The 15,408-nt window shown below is 43.4% G+C and overlaps 1 protein-coding gene across 2 annotated transcripts in view; it reads right to left on the bottom strand.

Moving 5' to 3' along the window:
- The window catches only part of tacc2 (transforming, acidic coiled-coil containing protein 2), a 47,433-nt gene that overhangs the window by 5,713 nt on the left and 26,312 nt on the right, over nt 1-15,408 (bottom strand). For both annotated transcript variants that reach the window (XM_026191112.1, XM_026191111.1), the window contains exons 7-16: nt 8,619-8,725; nt 6,331-7,732; nt 4,646-4,703; nt 4,333-4,540; nt 3,923-3,972; nt 3,650-3,759; nt 3,221-3,374; nt 2,656-2,802; nt 2,224-2,316; nt 1,371-1,430 (exon numbers count right to left, since the gene is read on the bottom strand). In XM_026191112.1, the coding sequence (XP_026046897.1) occupies nt 1,371-1,430; nt 2,224-2,316; nt 2,656-2,802; nt 3,221-3,374; nt 3,650-3,759; nt 3,923-3,972; nt 4,333-4,540; nt 4,646-4,703; nt 6,331-7,732; nt 8,619-8,725 (2,389 nt within the window). The remainder of the gene's footprint in view (nt 1-1,370; nt 1,431-2,223; nt 2,317-2,655; nt 2,803-3,220; nt 3,375-3,649; nt 3,760-3,922; nt 3,973-4,332; nt 4,541-4,645; nt 4,704-6,330; nt 7,733-8,618; nt 8,726-15,408) is intronic.

Below are 15,408 nucleotides of genomic sequence, written 5' to 3'. Positions count from 1 at the left end.
TGAACAGAAACGGTCAAGTACATATAACAACAAACATCAGTCAGATACTGATTAGGTTTTTATCTACCAATACAGAAAGGTTCAGGTTCAGAGACTTTAAGGAAACAAATCAAACCTGTGGTTCTTTGGTAAAGCTGCAGCAAGAATCCGCTAACAAAAAGCCCCTTTTAGTAAATCATCCTGAATCACATGTTAAATAAAGAGCTTTTTTCGTTTAGTAGTACTTCAGGCAAATGTCACAGACTTTTCATTAACAGCACTGACTGTACTGCATGGGACAAAACATGCAGGATTCAGATTTTTAACGATAACCTGCTTTGTATTTGTTTTGCGAGGAAAGACTCACGTCTATAAAGCCTCAATGATGCACCTGAAATACCATGCCAAATGCCATGAACTAAACACTCAAAATGTTCACTGTTGTTTATCTACTGAAGTGAGAGCCAGGTTTCAAGTTGGAGATGAGTTACCATGGTAACCCAACCTCAGCTGAGATGCACAAAGTAATGACTAAAAAATAGAAAAAGGAAAATAAACTGGATTGTTTAATTTCTGCTGCCTTACTCATCACTGAGCAATGTCTGTTATGTTGTGAGATGTGTTTTCTGCTGGCACGCTCTAATAATCCTCCAGAAACAGTCTGCACGTCAGGTACTACATGTAATATACTACATGTACTACAGGTAATGCAAAGATGTTTTGGACTGGCTAAAAAACACACACATGATATCAGCATAATAAATAACACATTAGTACGCAATTTCAGACACAGACAAGGTGAGCACACTGAAATCTAACCTCTCTTTACACGAAATGCCTTAATTGTAGATTTAATGCTAACAAAAAAGACCCAAAAACACAAGTCGAAGCCACATCCCCCAAAGACAGAGAGGACTGATTATTAGATGCACAGAGGCTACAACAGACATACTACATAGCTGTAACTGCACATAACAGCTCACAAAGAGCTTTTGGTAGGCAGCAAATTAATGGACTCTCTGTAACTTATGGATCTATTAGACTAGACGATCTAGTGGAGTCTGCAAGAATTTGGATGACAGTTTTGGCTTCACAGTCCATTACTAGGAGGCTAAAGTGCTGAATTTCAGCTATAATTGGAGTGCAATTACCTTCAAACTCTATGAATAATAGCGTTTATCGCCCTTATCTTGGTTTTACAAAAAAGTAAGCTATAATTCTTAACCAGTGCAGATGTGAACACCTTTAATCACCTTTAAAGCTTATATTCAGGACATTAATCTGGTCTGCTGACATACTGAGCCATTAAAACTATGTGTTTATAATGAAGTACTTGGACTGCGCTATGGGTGGACGTGAACACATCACAGGGGGAACTATGTTGCGCTTACTTTGAGTAAGGGTGAACCGTTGATATTCCACCGGCGAGTACTGGGTTTCTTGAGACGAGACTGTAAAATGCGTGGGACAACAGAATGAGACATGGAAGGAAAGACGTAGGTGGGAAGTGCGTGCCCTGCTCCAACTCTTGCAAGAGTTTAAGTTCAGCACCTGCCTCAGAATTTGGACCAGCAAATTCCCAGGTACTACTTACCCTGCCTAACGCTGTTTTGTTAGTACTGTTAGTCAAATAGATGGACCAAATCACAAAACAAGAATGTGACCTGGGATTTGGGGAGGTGATCATGAAACGTCAACAGATCTGCACCGTAATATGTAACTCCTCAGCTGCCGAGTCTAATGTGAGACATTCCCAGTCACATTCATGCTGACGTAAGTTTCTCATGAAACAGGCAACATGCATGTTGCCCAACATGCATCACAAAGGCAAGGGACTAAGACACAGCACTTGGTTCCTAAGGCTTAATGGAGCTCGCTGGTAGTCAGGGTGGGAGCTGGGACGCATCAAGCCATGTTAGAGTCCAATGTGGGGACGCGGAAGGTGGCGGGACTGTGGATGCAGCTGTACAGCCACCATGTTGATAAGGCCATGGATTCACAGTCACACTCAAAATGGTGTGTTTAAGGGGAGGGAGAGGCAGGCTGAGACACACTCATGCACACACACACACACACACACACACACACACACACACGCACACACAGTCACGCACATGTGCATTTCACACACACCTGCGTTTCGCTAATCCCTCATTCAAGATGCATCTTTTGCTCTTGCAAACACACTTGTTCACCCACACACACACTTGCATACAGCAGGTGCAGGCTGACTCAGCGCAGTACCTGGGGGGTTACAGTGGAGAGGGAGGGGCACTGAGAGATGTTTTTGGCTACCTGCAGAGCCTCTATCCTCAGGGCAGCAAGCACCAGCTCCTCCTTGGCCGCACACATTGGGAGGGCCGAATTTCAGTGGTAAGGGAGGAGAGGTTGCAGCCCAAGAATGACAGAGTAAGAGGGAAACACATGAAATTTGAGTTGATCTGCCATCTACATTTTATGCACCAGTAATCTATTTTACCCAGCAAGCTAAAAAAAAACCCTGCAACTTATGGAGGAGGAGGAGGAAAAAATGGGAAAATGAAAAGGCAGGATGTAACACAGTGACACAACGGGGAATAATGTTTTGTACAAAAACACACACAGAGACAAATATCAAGGCCCAAATATGGGTCGGCAAATTTATCAAGTAGGGTCTTGTGTGGTTTCTCAACACACCTGCAGTTTTTGGGCGAATGCTGTGGGGTTGGTCTCAGCCAGGTCAGGCTCCAGGTACTGCAGGGGGTCGTCACACTCAGACAGCCTGTCTAACAGGGGCATGGCCAGGGCTGGCGCAAGTGCCTCCACGGGGCCCTGGCTAGGGGGCTTCAAGGGCACCAGGAGGTATAGGCAGAAGGGGAGGGAGGAGGGGGCAGGGGGACAGCATGGCAAAGCAAGCGCTGAGATTTTTTTTTGAGTGGCAGCATTGGGAGGTGGTTTGCTGAATCTGAGCTGGGAACCTAGTGTGACTGACTGGCTTTTCATTATCAGTGACAAGGATTTAATAAGAATCCCTGTGACTGATGGTGTTCACTTTGGAGGGCTGAGTCACAGCCTATGACAAAGCATTTACAGCGTGGCACTGTCTCCCCCTTGTGACTAAACAACAGCATGGTGCAAATGCTCCGAAATCAAAAAACATGACAGTTTCCCCTTAAATGGTAATGACTAGACATGAGTGTAAATTACATTTATGCACAACAAATTAACTGTAATTAAATGTCCGCAAAGGCACTTGACTTACCTGCTCCTCCATCTCGGTGCTCTGTGTTCGACTGAGCACCTCGCTTTCTCTCTTCCTGCCCTTGTCTGCAGCAGAGCCCTCGGGGCCAGGCCGGGAGCTGAGCACCGGTGTCTTCATACCTGCTGTAATCTGGGCCTCCATCTCTTCAAAACTCCTGCACAGAATGAGAAAAACCCAACAGGAGATGAGGCGGGGAAAGGCACGGCATGTAATGCATCGCAGATGATGGACGACAGCATTAATGAAAACATTGCTGAAGGAGCTGAAACGAATACATTATACATTATTTGTGGTGTACACTTAGCACACACGAGAATAAGAAAGGGACTTAAAAATGCAGTGTAAAACTCACATAGTATACGTTAACAAAACCATTACGTAGTACAGCAAAGAAACAAAGTTGCAAGCGTAACAAGTAAACTATTTTACCCTGTGCAGGGGGAGCTGGGTTCAGATCCATGCGCACATGTATTTTTGGTTAAGTTGTCAGATACTGAGTCCAACTTCAAGTACAAAGATGGCTTCTTTGCAGACGGAGGCTAAAAGACACACAAGGTTAAAAACAAGAACGAAGACTATCTACTTTTAAAAGCTAAAATATCATATAGCACACAAACAATGTAAAATAAATGCTATAAATACTAAAAGTAGTGACCATAAGACAAGCTCAAATACAATCTCTCTGTAATATTAAATACTCACTGGGGAAGAGGAGCCAATCTTCTCCATGTACTCAATTTCATAGTCTTGTACTGAGAGGGAAAGGCAAAACAAAGCATTAGATACAGTAAACAAAATGAAGAGACGCATCAGTGGTGTGCTGAGCTCTGGTTTGACGAGTTCAGAGGACGAAGCAGGGCTGTTTGTTTTCCCATCTCTGACCCAGATGGGGTGAACCAGATAGCCTCTGGGAAGCGTTGGCTCTTGCGTAAGGTCAGAGGGTAGTACAGAATTGGGCCAGCAGACTTATATTGCTGCCACAAGAAAAATCAATAACACAGCAGTATGAATAAAAGGTAAAGTTTCTGATTCATATACAGTATGTAAGGATTTATCCAGACATAAGCTCTGAATTACCGAGAGTTACAGAGAGTCAGACAGTTATGCCTCACCTGGAGTCTCCTTAGGAAGGCTGTTCTCATTAACAAAGGATGTAAGGTCGCACGGTTGAGGAAAGTCTTGCTGGTCAGAGTTTAAATCTCCATCCATGTCGTGCAGGGCTGCCCACTTATGACTGGTGGAGGAGGCTAGTTTCTCCTCATCTGTGGCATGGTCATCCTGCTGATGAAGGGAGGAAGGTTCATCTGCGGGTATAAGATCCTGCGACACAAAAAAAGGCGGCAGAGAGTGATGACACATGAAAGAGGGAGAAATGCACATAGATAAAGCGGGAGAGCCAAGCGAGATTGCATATCAGATACATACCTGTGATGGGTCAGATAAGGGTGATTTCTTTGGCGACCTCTTCACTCTGAAAGTATTACTGAGGGGATATAAAAAGATCCACCGTCAAACTCTAGAGTCAATCATTATCTGTATTTAATTCTGCATTTGCTGCACATTTATATAGCATTTGTGTAGTCGTAGATGCTAAAATATGAGCTAGTTGGAAAGACTGGATTTTGCATAAAATCATCATTGCAAAAAACATTAATTTGCATAGTTCATTTCCACATGTGCAACAGTGCTGCTTACTGTGTGTGGCTGAAATGGATAGAACAGTAAATGCTTCTGAAGAGGGCTGAATCTATAGTTAGTAACTGGACAGTGAAGAGTAATGGAAAATTAATATTATGTTATGAGCAGCTTGGTTTTCCAGGTTTAGTGATCATGATGATGAGGTAAACAATACTGTAGCTTAATTATTAGAACTTTGCAACAACCTTTAGAAGGAATTATCCAATTTTACACTTACTTACACTGTAAATACATACAGTCACGTGCAAAAACAAGTTTTCACACGGCTCTATGCAGTTTTCTTTTTTCTCAGACTTTATCAGTCTCTCACATTGTTGTGGAGGAATTTTGACCAACCTTTCTTTACAGTGCTGCTTCAGTGATGATCAGTTAATCAGGTGCATTAGCAGCACCTGGCTACTACTTACCCCCTTAATTTTTATCAAAGCAGTAATGATGTACTTAGTTTTTCACAGGACTGCATAGACCCTGTTGTTTTTATGCTCAGTGTTTAATGTGTAATGCATGCCTGAATTAATAAAAGGGTTATGTATCCCTGTAAAAATATATTAAATAGCAGTAGTATCAGATACAGTATGTGGTCTGAGCCAAATTTGCTCTAATTCACATGCAATAAAACATACTGTTGACATTGTACATGTTTTTTATGATATCTGGGTCCTTGATTAAATATTATCACTAAGTTGTAGTTCACTGCATTAAAAGAAAGGTAGCTTCTGGTCCAGCCTGTTTCAAACTGTATGTGATCCTGGCACACGCTGATACACTGTAGCTTTCGTTCTTTCCTCAATAGCAAACAATGAACACCAGAGGGGGCACCAGCACCTTCTTTGTTAAACACTTACAACTGGATACAAATGAACAAAATTATTGCAGATACTTCAGTGTAAAAAAGGAAAGCAAAATAACAAAAAACAAGAGAGTTTTTCACCACTATCCATCCATAAGTCAATAGAAATATAGCATTAATTTACTAACTGGATCTTCTATTGGAGGGATTATGGGTGATTTAAACTGGCATGGATACTCCAGTTAAAATGGGTACGTTTCTGATGAGTTTCAGTGATTTAATAGCGAGCGCAAATGATTTTGATGTTTCTGTTAATAGGGACAACAGGGCAACATGCTGGTTCAAAGAGGGCCAGATTGAATTAGAGGGCAAAAGGGTGGATGGCTGTATTGTCCCTGTACTTACAAAAAACAACATAGAGAAGACACACCCCTGGACTTCCTGTGACATATGAGAATACACAGACACAGGTGACAGACAGACAGACAGACAGACAGACAGAGGACACTGGCAAAACTGGCTAGAGAACCACATACAAACACAGACTAACCTAAAATCCTCACAGACTGATGCAGACTTTTCTGTGAATAGACAATCCTTTGGTAATACAGAGTGAACTTACGATTTGATGGGAGTTTTCTTCTTCTTGGCAGGTTTGTTCTGGTTCTGGTCCTCTAATTCCCCGAGGTTGTCATTTTCAGTATCATTGTCATTGGATGACAGTTCAAATGAGGCAGAAGTCTTAGGAGGGGAATTGGCCAACTTGTTGGAGCTTTTGAAAGGGTCTATGGAGTCATCAAAGTTATAAGGCGGCCTGGATAGTTTGGGGGAGTTGGTGATATTTTTCCTTGAAGTAAATGGATTCAAGTTTGGATCTTCATACTTGTCGAGTTCAAAGGTGTAAGATGCTTTAGTTGCCGGGATTTCATCCTCGTTGCTGTTGTGAGATGCCGGAGGAATGTTGTCCAGCTGCTCTGTCTGTGCTGGAGGCGCCTTTTTCAGCCCCAGCTTTGGTTTCCTCAGAGGCATCTTGGCACCTGGCTTCTTGCCTAGCTTCTTAGGTGGAGGAGAGGCCTGATGTGATGCCTCACCACTTTCCTCGGAGTAGTCAAACTCCAGTCTTAGTGACTGACGCTTGGGTATAATGGGCTGCTCCTCAGGATTCGTGACTGGCTCTCTAATAGGAGCGGGTGGACTGGGGTAATGTGGTTCCTCAGATGGGACGGGGGGACTCTCTAGAGGGGTGGAAATGGGGGCACACACAGGCTCCTTACGACCCAAAACAGGGGAATTGGCAATTTTACTACCTCCGGTTTTAAAGGGGTTGATGTTCTCAAAGTTGTCTGGATCCCATTTGTAGGAGCCACTGGGAGGGATGGGGGTTTCTTCTTTGTCTGCTTGACTTTCAGGGAGGGGTATCTCCTCCTGGCATAAAGGTAAGGCAGGAACAATAAGGCTCTCCTCTTGGGTGGTATGATTGGTCTCCTCTGGCAGGGGAGGAGGAGTCTCAACACGGGTCTTTCTGGCTTTTCGCTGCGTTCCTCCAGGACTCGGTGTTGCAGAGCCTCCTTCAGTTTCCTCCTGAGCCTGGAGAGGGCTGGCTGTTCGAGGTTTCGCCCGCTTCTTAATTTCTGGGGTGCTGCTGGATGAGTCTGGCCTTGGGCTCTCTGGGTTAGAGTTCTGTCTGAGAAGAGGCTTTTTCTTTACAGACCCAGGACGACCTTTCTTGGGCCTGCGGAGTGTCCCTGGGGCACTCTCAGTGCCTACACTGAAAGACTCGGAGTGTGGACGGAAACCTCCTGAAGGTGATCCGTCCAACAGAGCAGAACTATCTAGTTCTCCTCCCTGGAGGCTCAGAGAACGGGTTAGAGTGTGAGTCGTTGATTCTGCAGCAAAAAAGTCAATGTTATATGTACCACTGGCAGCGATGGGCTTGTTTTCATCAAAAGTATTTGACGCAGAATGGCATGGTAGTTCGGCTGCAGTGAAGTCAGATGTAGGATCAGTGATTGAGGTGTCTTCTACTGCAAAAGGAGATTGAAAGATGTGGAACATAAGACAAAGATTTCTAGAGTCTAACTAATCCAACCATTCAGTCGAACATAACATGCTTTTTCTTGCTTGTTTTTTTTTTTCGAATCAGTGAAAAATACCAAAGATACAGTTATACATGCATGAAATCATATTTTTGCAAGGTGATTGCCAAAGAATAAAGTACAGTGAAGACCCTATCATTTTATGGGGAGGCGTTTTAGCCTTTTCTTGATAATCTTGTCAAAATTGATGGGATTTATGAATACAGAAAAATATGGTCAGATTTTGATCCACCATACAGTACCATCTGGTAAGCATCTGAATGGCAACAACTTCATTTTTCAGCACGAAACCTTTGCTAAGAGTTCAGGCTGTGTTGAAAAATAAAGATGGTCATACCAAATATTGACTAAGCTCAGTAGAATTGTAAAAGCTTTATTTATTCCCATCTGTATTTGCACATATTTTAATAAACTGCTGGGCCTATTTCCTGCTTTTCTGAAAAATATAAAGAAATGAGGGGTGAAGTTTTGCACAGTACTGTAGATTATGGTAGAATTTAACTGCTCTGTGATTGTCTTTGTGTGACACTTTAAACTCTAGAGATGGATGTGTTATAAATAATTCAATGAATGTCCCAACTGGACAAAAAGGCATGAAAAAAAACACATAAAAGAGAGAATAAAGTGTCCCCAGAGATGTAGCTCTGAGCGCTGTAGGCTGACACGGCAAAAAAAAAAAAGGCAGATTTAAATTACAACTTCATTCCACTAGGTGGTGTAACAATCCATCCAGTAACAACACTTTTTCAATAGTGAAACAGCCTAAATCGGTATAAAACTAAGCAAAGGTCATGAAATAATTGTCCTGCTGTACCTTTCTCGTCAGATGTTGTTTGCTTTATCTGAGGCTCAGCTGGAGAAACAGCCTTCACTGGAGTTGTAGATTCAGGGGTCTCAAAAGCGCCATCAGAGTCTGAGCTCCTACAATAAAAGATGAGGAAACATTAAGTGAAAGGTGCTGTGAAGCAGGCCGATACCCACTGGACTATAACGACCCATATCAGGCTCATTAACATAAATATCCATCCATCGCAAGAAAAAGGTGAAAGATAATATCATCACGAAGGACAGAATTATTTTCCAGTCGTGCAGCTCTAATGTTATTCTTTATGTCACGGTATGTTGGAGGTATTTTTAATCAGAGGCTACACAGTTTATTACACGCTTGCAGTACATCATGTGGGAACGGCAGTAAGAGTATTTCCTGTCATGTGTGATGGTTTAAAAAATTTAAAAAGCTCCAGGCTATGATGAGTTTATGTTTTCATTTCTAGGTGCTCCAATGAGAATGCTGAATCTGCAGTGAGGTGACAGATAACGACACGCCTGAGACAAAGCATTACCTTACACAGCACACACTAAGACTCAAATATACCAGAAAGCCTCAAGAGCCTTGATGAGATATGACAGCTATAAAATACAGGAAATACACAGGAAATACGGAAACACCTGAATTAAAACAATGAGAAATTAAAGCTTTCTGCGTGCAAATAAAGTCTGTACATCTGATCATTCTCAGCAAAACACACTCAAGTACACAAGTGGCAGCGAAGCTGGAAACATAGCCTGGCTACCCAGCTTAATGCTATGCTGATCAATGGATTATCTGACGGTATATGATTCCGGTCCCCCATCCTGTCTCACCTCTGTCTGACCGGTTCCCTGGCAGCCCTGATCATGCTGTCATGACGTGAGCCCCAGGAGAGACGGCGAAGGAGCCCCAGAGCCGGATCAGCGTCTGGGCTGTTCCCGTCTCCTGCCCCACCCAGCAGAGTGTCCCAGCCCCATCGAGCCCACTGCAGTGGAGACAGAGCCTGCCACGCACTCACTGCCATGGTTGCTGGTGGGCTGCACCTCTCCGCACCAGAGCTACTGCCTGACACACAGGTAGGAGCCCACAGATAGGATCCTGGATGCAGCCTTCCCTCTGCCTTGTCTCTTTCTCTCTGTCGTCTAGTATCCAGATCTCTTTGTCTCTAATCTACAGTCCTTTCATGCTGCTCTTCTTTGTCATCTGTAGCCATATCAGTTTGTCTCCACTCCTGTTCAGTAGGAAATGCTGTCTCCCAATCTAAATGCGACCGCCTGCAGAAGCCCACCTCCAGCAGTACACTATATTCTCTCTCGCTCTCTCTCGCTCTCTCACTCCTCCATCCCTCTACCCCTTCCTCCTTTTTTCCTGAAAATCTTTGCTATAACCACACTGCACAGGTCTAAAACACACCAGCAAGTTAAACCTCATTCTCTTGGATTGTATATTATACTGTACTGCAATAACACCATTTCAACTGGCATGTAATATATGTTACAGCACCCTTTAATCTTTTTCTATTCATACTGTCCATTCCTGCCTGAATTCAACAAATTTTGCTTTTCTTCAAGCAAAGACACACAGAGATTTACCCCCCAGGCAAATTCCAAAGCTTTCAATGGCTGAAATAAATGTCTACCATGAATGAGAAGGGTACATGGGACACCACTTAAGCCTTCAATGTGGTCAATAATAGAAACCAAGCAAGCTAGCAGTAATGTAGCATTACATTACAGCAACAGCAGATACTGCTGTAACAATATCGCATGCATCTAAAACATGAATGTTAATACACCAACAGCATATCAAATATTAGGTGGGCGTAATTAATACTTGTTTTTTTTATCTTAACTCTACAAAGGTGCTGTGATGCCAGATGAGACAGCACATGGTCTAGATGTGAGACAGAGCTGTAATCTCTGTGAGGGCCTAGTGTGTCCCAGCAGGATAAGACGGGTATGCCTACAAATCCATCTGGATCAGTCACTAGTAACTGCTTTGTACATTCAGGTGGTCAGGCAGGCAGTGACACAGACAGCTTCAAGGACAAGGACCCACTTACAGGGAGTAATATGCAAAGAGCAAATAAGCTTACAGACCACCGATCTAGGTTTACTGTACAAAATAAAGCCACTCAGTTAATTCATTGATAAAAAAGAAATTTAGCCGCCTAGTTAATGTTTATAAATTTAAAAAAAAATCTCAAAAGCTTCTACTTTCCAGATGTATGCAAATAAAGCAAAAAGGCAATAACAAAGTAATTAGGGCTCATTTCAGAGCTCTGTTTATGTCCTTGTGGATAGCATTTTTCATGCAACTGCAAACACAGTGTTGCTATGGTAACTAGAGGTTGCTCGCGCCATATGTTCCACGAATACGGAAGAAAAAAAGCTGTCTGGATCCACGCTGTTGAAAATACACACACAACCTAAAAAGGCCCCCACAGCTGACTGAGTGAAGTATATTATGATACGTGAAATGCTATAAATGCACACTGTAGATCTACACAGAGGTAAGCAGCTGTTGCATCAGCATCCTTTTGTTCAAAGCTCATTAGGAAAAACATGATCAATTTCTATTTACTTTTGCTCTATTACTTAATCCAGTAAATGTCCTTATTGGCCATCATTATTCTAATTTATTCCACTGGCATCTATTCGATCAAACACCGACAGAATTTATATAATTAAATGTGGATATCATGGAAATTAATAAGATGAATAATAATCACCGGGGAATGCCCACTGTGTTCATGCAACCATATCAGCAGCAGCTCCTGTGCTACATAGCAGCTGATGAAACGTAGAAAGAAGATGAGCAGGGTGTGGGAGAGCAGTCGGGAATATGGGGACGAGCGGAGACAAAGAGAGCAGCAGTTAATAGCAGCCTCTCGCAGGCTGAGATGACTGCCTGGAGACAGAAACTCTGCAGCGTGAGGCAGGAAGATGCTGCTTTTCAGACAGCCAGCTGTGTCGCTGCTTCCAACCGAATCCAACGCAGTCTGTCTAAACAGCTTTCAGAGCGCTGGAGGGAGAGCCGCCGGGAGAAACGGGGAGCAGGGTTAAAACCGACACAAAAACAGAATCCGGCTCAAAAGAATAAATTTTAAATTGTAAATTGAGACGAGCAATCGTCCGTTTTTTGCAAAAAGAGTAAATCTGCCATTGTCACTAAAGAGAGAAATAAGGAGACATGGAATGAGATGGGGGGGGGAAAGAAGAAGGGAGGGAGGACTAGAGGCAGGCTGATGGTCTCCAAGCTGCTGTTTGATTAGCCTTAAAGGATTAGCTGCTGCACACTCCCTCCATCAAATCTTGACTGTCATACATCCCCAAAGCTAAACCTCTACAATTCATTACATCTTTGTTTTCTGCTCCTGATCCAGCGATTTTTTTTCCACTCTCAGCTCTGCACGGGTTTCAGCATCGGGCAGATTTGTGATTTGCTTTTAGCATTTTGGCCAACAAAGAACCTACTTCCCCCCCAACAAAAAGGGAAAGAACAGTGTAAAGTAGCAGTAGCAATAATCTTTATCTTAATCTGTTGGATGCTTCATAGCAATTATGAGTGACAAACTAATTATCACCAAAGAAAATAGATAATGAAAAAGGCACAACTTTTACAAAGTGTCTTTTCTAATAAGGTAACGCTGTGTTTTGATCTATACTAGGAACAGAGAAGGAAGAGGAAAATATGGCATCATAATGAAATATAGAGGCATACTATGCCTGTCCTAGATAGTTTAACTACAGAGGCCAACAGAGGGAGCTCCGACACATTTATCCTACTGATGAATGAGTCTGAATATGAAATATTGCATCATAGCCACTGTACGCTACAACCTATTTTCATTTTACAAAAGCACGTGCACAGTTTCTAGGATGGGATTAACAGGGAGCAGCCTGCAGAGGATTTACAGTGGAAAAAAAAACAAACAACTATGACATCTGCAAATGATTACTGAACCTGCACTATCAAAATAATCTCTCAAACAGCAGATGGTTTGAAGTTTTCGTCTCTCATCTCCATCCAGGCTGACGTCAACTCTGATCAGCGATCACCTGTAATCTGGGGTCATTTGTCCAAAGTCTCAGAACAAGGAAGCCATTAAGATAGAATGTCAGGCTAAGATAATCTTTATGAGTAATACCACACTTAGCCTAATCTGACCAATGACTGTAAGCAGATGGCGCATTAAAAGGCAACAGGCCAGGCTGACGCCAGTAAAGCAGGCGATCGGCAAGTAGGGGGCTGCAACATCTCTCTCCATTTGGATTATGAGATCAGATGCTTGGTTCGTTCTCCTACCTTGGAAAGCAAAGGTAGGCGAGAGACAATGCCCCAGTCCTCATTCAGTTAAATTCAATTTTATTTACATAGCAGCAAATCACAAAAACTGTCACCTCTAGATGATTTATACTGTAAGGTAACGACACTACAGTAATAGACAGAAAACCCCCAAAATCAGACGGCACCCTATGAGCAAGTACTTGGCGACAGTGGAAAGAAAAAACTCCCTTTTAATAGGAAGAAACCTCCAGCAGAACCAGGCTCAGGAAGAAGCAGCCATCTGGTATAATCAGTTAAGGATGAAGGGAGAAAGACAGGACATGAGAACCAGAGATTAATAATAACTAATGATTAAAGAGCTTGGACTCTTGTTTTACATTTTAAAATAAAATGTGACTGAAAAGAACTAAAAGTCAGTAATTTGGTCTTTTTTCTTACACTCCGATTAGTAACATATAATGTTTTGATGTGTGAAAGCTTCTTATTAGTGCCTTAAACAGTGTTCCACAACTGATGGAGTAAAGTAGAAGTCGTACTATTAATGGTTGGGAAAGCTCTGCACACCTTTAAGAAAAATAGCTGCTGACTTTTATTACAGCTAGCCTGTGATAAAAGCTCACAGCAGTGAGTTGTGAATATTAATACAAAAGTATCCAGTCCTCCGAGGCCTAGACTTTGTAGGACTTTAAGATGAAAAATGACTTTATTATGCCATTAATCTTTAATTTCTACAGCACACAAACACCAGCGTTCAGTCCATTTCCCTGATCTCTCTCCTCTGTTGCTCCCCCGGGCGCAGTAGTGTGTCTGAGTTATAAATAAAACAAAGCAAAGTGGAGCACTCTTGCTCCGTCTCGCTCCCTCTAACTCCCTTTCTCTCATCCACTGATATTCCCGTGGTAACTCCCTCCCACCCCACACACGCAGCCACACACACATGCAGCGTGTTCTATTTCAACACAGTCACCACGTCCCACTCCCAGCGCGTCAGACGCGTCCTCCTTCCCAGAGAACGAAACATCACCCCACCAGCTTCCCAGCAGTACTTGCTGCACTGTATTCTGGCTCTGCTGAGCCAGGTCTCATCCGTACTGTAGTCGCAGGCAAAACGATGTGCATTTGCATGCACACGTGCTCCGATTTCCTCATCCTTGTTGACATCACAATAGCAAACAACAAAACAATACTGGCATCCTCAGCTGGCTACACAGGAGCGTTACAGGCTGGAAAGGTTTTGTGGGCAGAATGCATAGGGAAGAGCTAATAGGCTGAAGTGGGAAGGTTTCAAAAACAACAACAACAGAGGAGGGAAACAAAAAAGTGAGCCACAGGGATTGTCTTCAGCCTTCATCTCTCAGCCGTATCAGTGACATAACCAACAATCAGCCCTGTATGCACCTATAGTCACAAGTGACGGCACACTGAGCATTCGTGTGGCATGAAAGACTAAGGCAAAGCCATGAATTCATAGAAAACAAACACACCACATGTCAGTACACCTCAGTTCTCAATGGATCTATGATGTTGTTCTCCTTGTTAATGGGTTTGATCACACCTCTGAACATCTTCAGACGCCACACTGAGCAGCGATGCAAGAGTTAAAGTTAAGTTCACTCACATGTGTTCTTGAGAGGGACAGGGACTCTGTCCTTGCTCCATGGACTCGTTGGCTCCCATCCTCAACTAGCTCAGCACCCCTGCCCCCCCCTGCCTCTTCCTGTTCTCCGGCCACCCTCCACATCCACCTGCTACCCCCAAAACTCCTTCCTCCTTTTGATGGTGATCCTTGCAGAGCAGGCAGGCAGGGAGCCTGTACCGGAGGCTGGCTGAGCGTACAGTGCTGCAGTGCAGAGGATGAGCGAGCTTCTCGCATCAGGAGCAAAACACGGGATGATTAAGGGCTCCTCACTTTATGCACATCATCCCCGATCCTCTACACCTCTACAGACGGGGAATGTTCCTGCTTCACATCTGGCGTTAAATAAAGCTACAGGAGGGAACAAAATATCCAAGAGCAGGATGTAAAAGAGGGAATGAAGCAAAACAAAAAGGATGTAAGTGTAATCCTGTTTTCATGCAAGTCTCTCAGAGGTGCCTCTTGTCTCTTTGGTTGCTGAGATCGCTGAGCGGTGTTGCTGCTCTCGCTGCCTCCTCCCCCCTCTTTCCTTCACTCTCTCCCCTGACACCAGCCTCCTGTGCCTTTAAAAAGACAAGCAGCTTTTCTTTTCTTTTTTTCATCTGCTACTGCAACTATGGGGGAGCCAAACAATAGCAGTTTCTCCCCCCAAATCCAGTCTGATTAAGAGACGCTTTCCCCTTCACTCTGTTTGTCCCTCACTCCCGCATTACCAGCACCTTGCAAATTTGGCTCTCTCCTGCCAGGGTCCCTCTGACTCGTGCAATGAGCTGCATAGTGAAAATGTCATTTTTGTGCCTCCTTTTCACACAATGGAAGCTTCCAGCACTCGGCTTAGCCAACCAGAGTGATGCACGGGGTAAACAA

Source organism: Astatotilapia calliptera, chromosome 13, assembly GCF_900246225.1.
Source record: "Astatotilapia calliptera chromosome 13, fAstCal1.2, whole genome shotgun sequence".
Lineage (NCBI taxonomy): Eukaryota > Metazoa > Chordata > Actinopteri > Cichliformes > Cichlidae > Astatotilapia > Astatotilapia calliptera.
The sequence above is the reverse complement of the archived record's forward strand: the minus strand, read 5'-3'. Positions and strand labels throughout refer to the sequence as shown.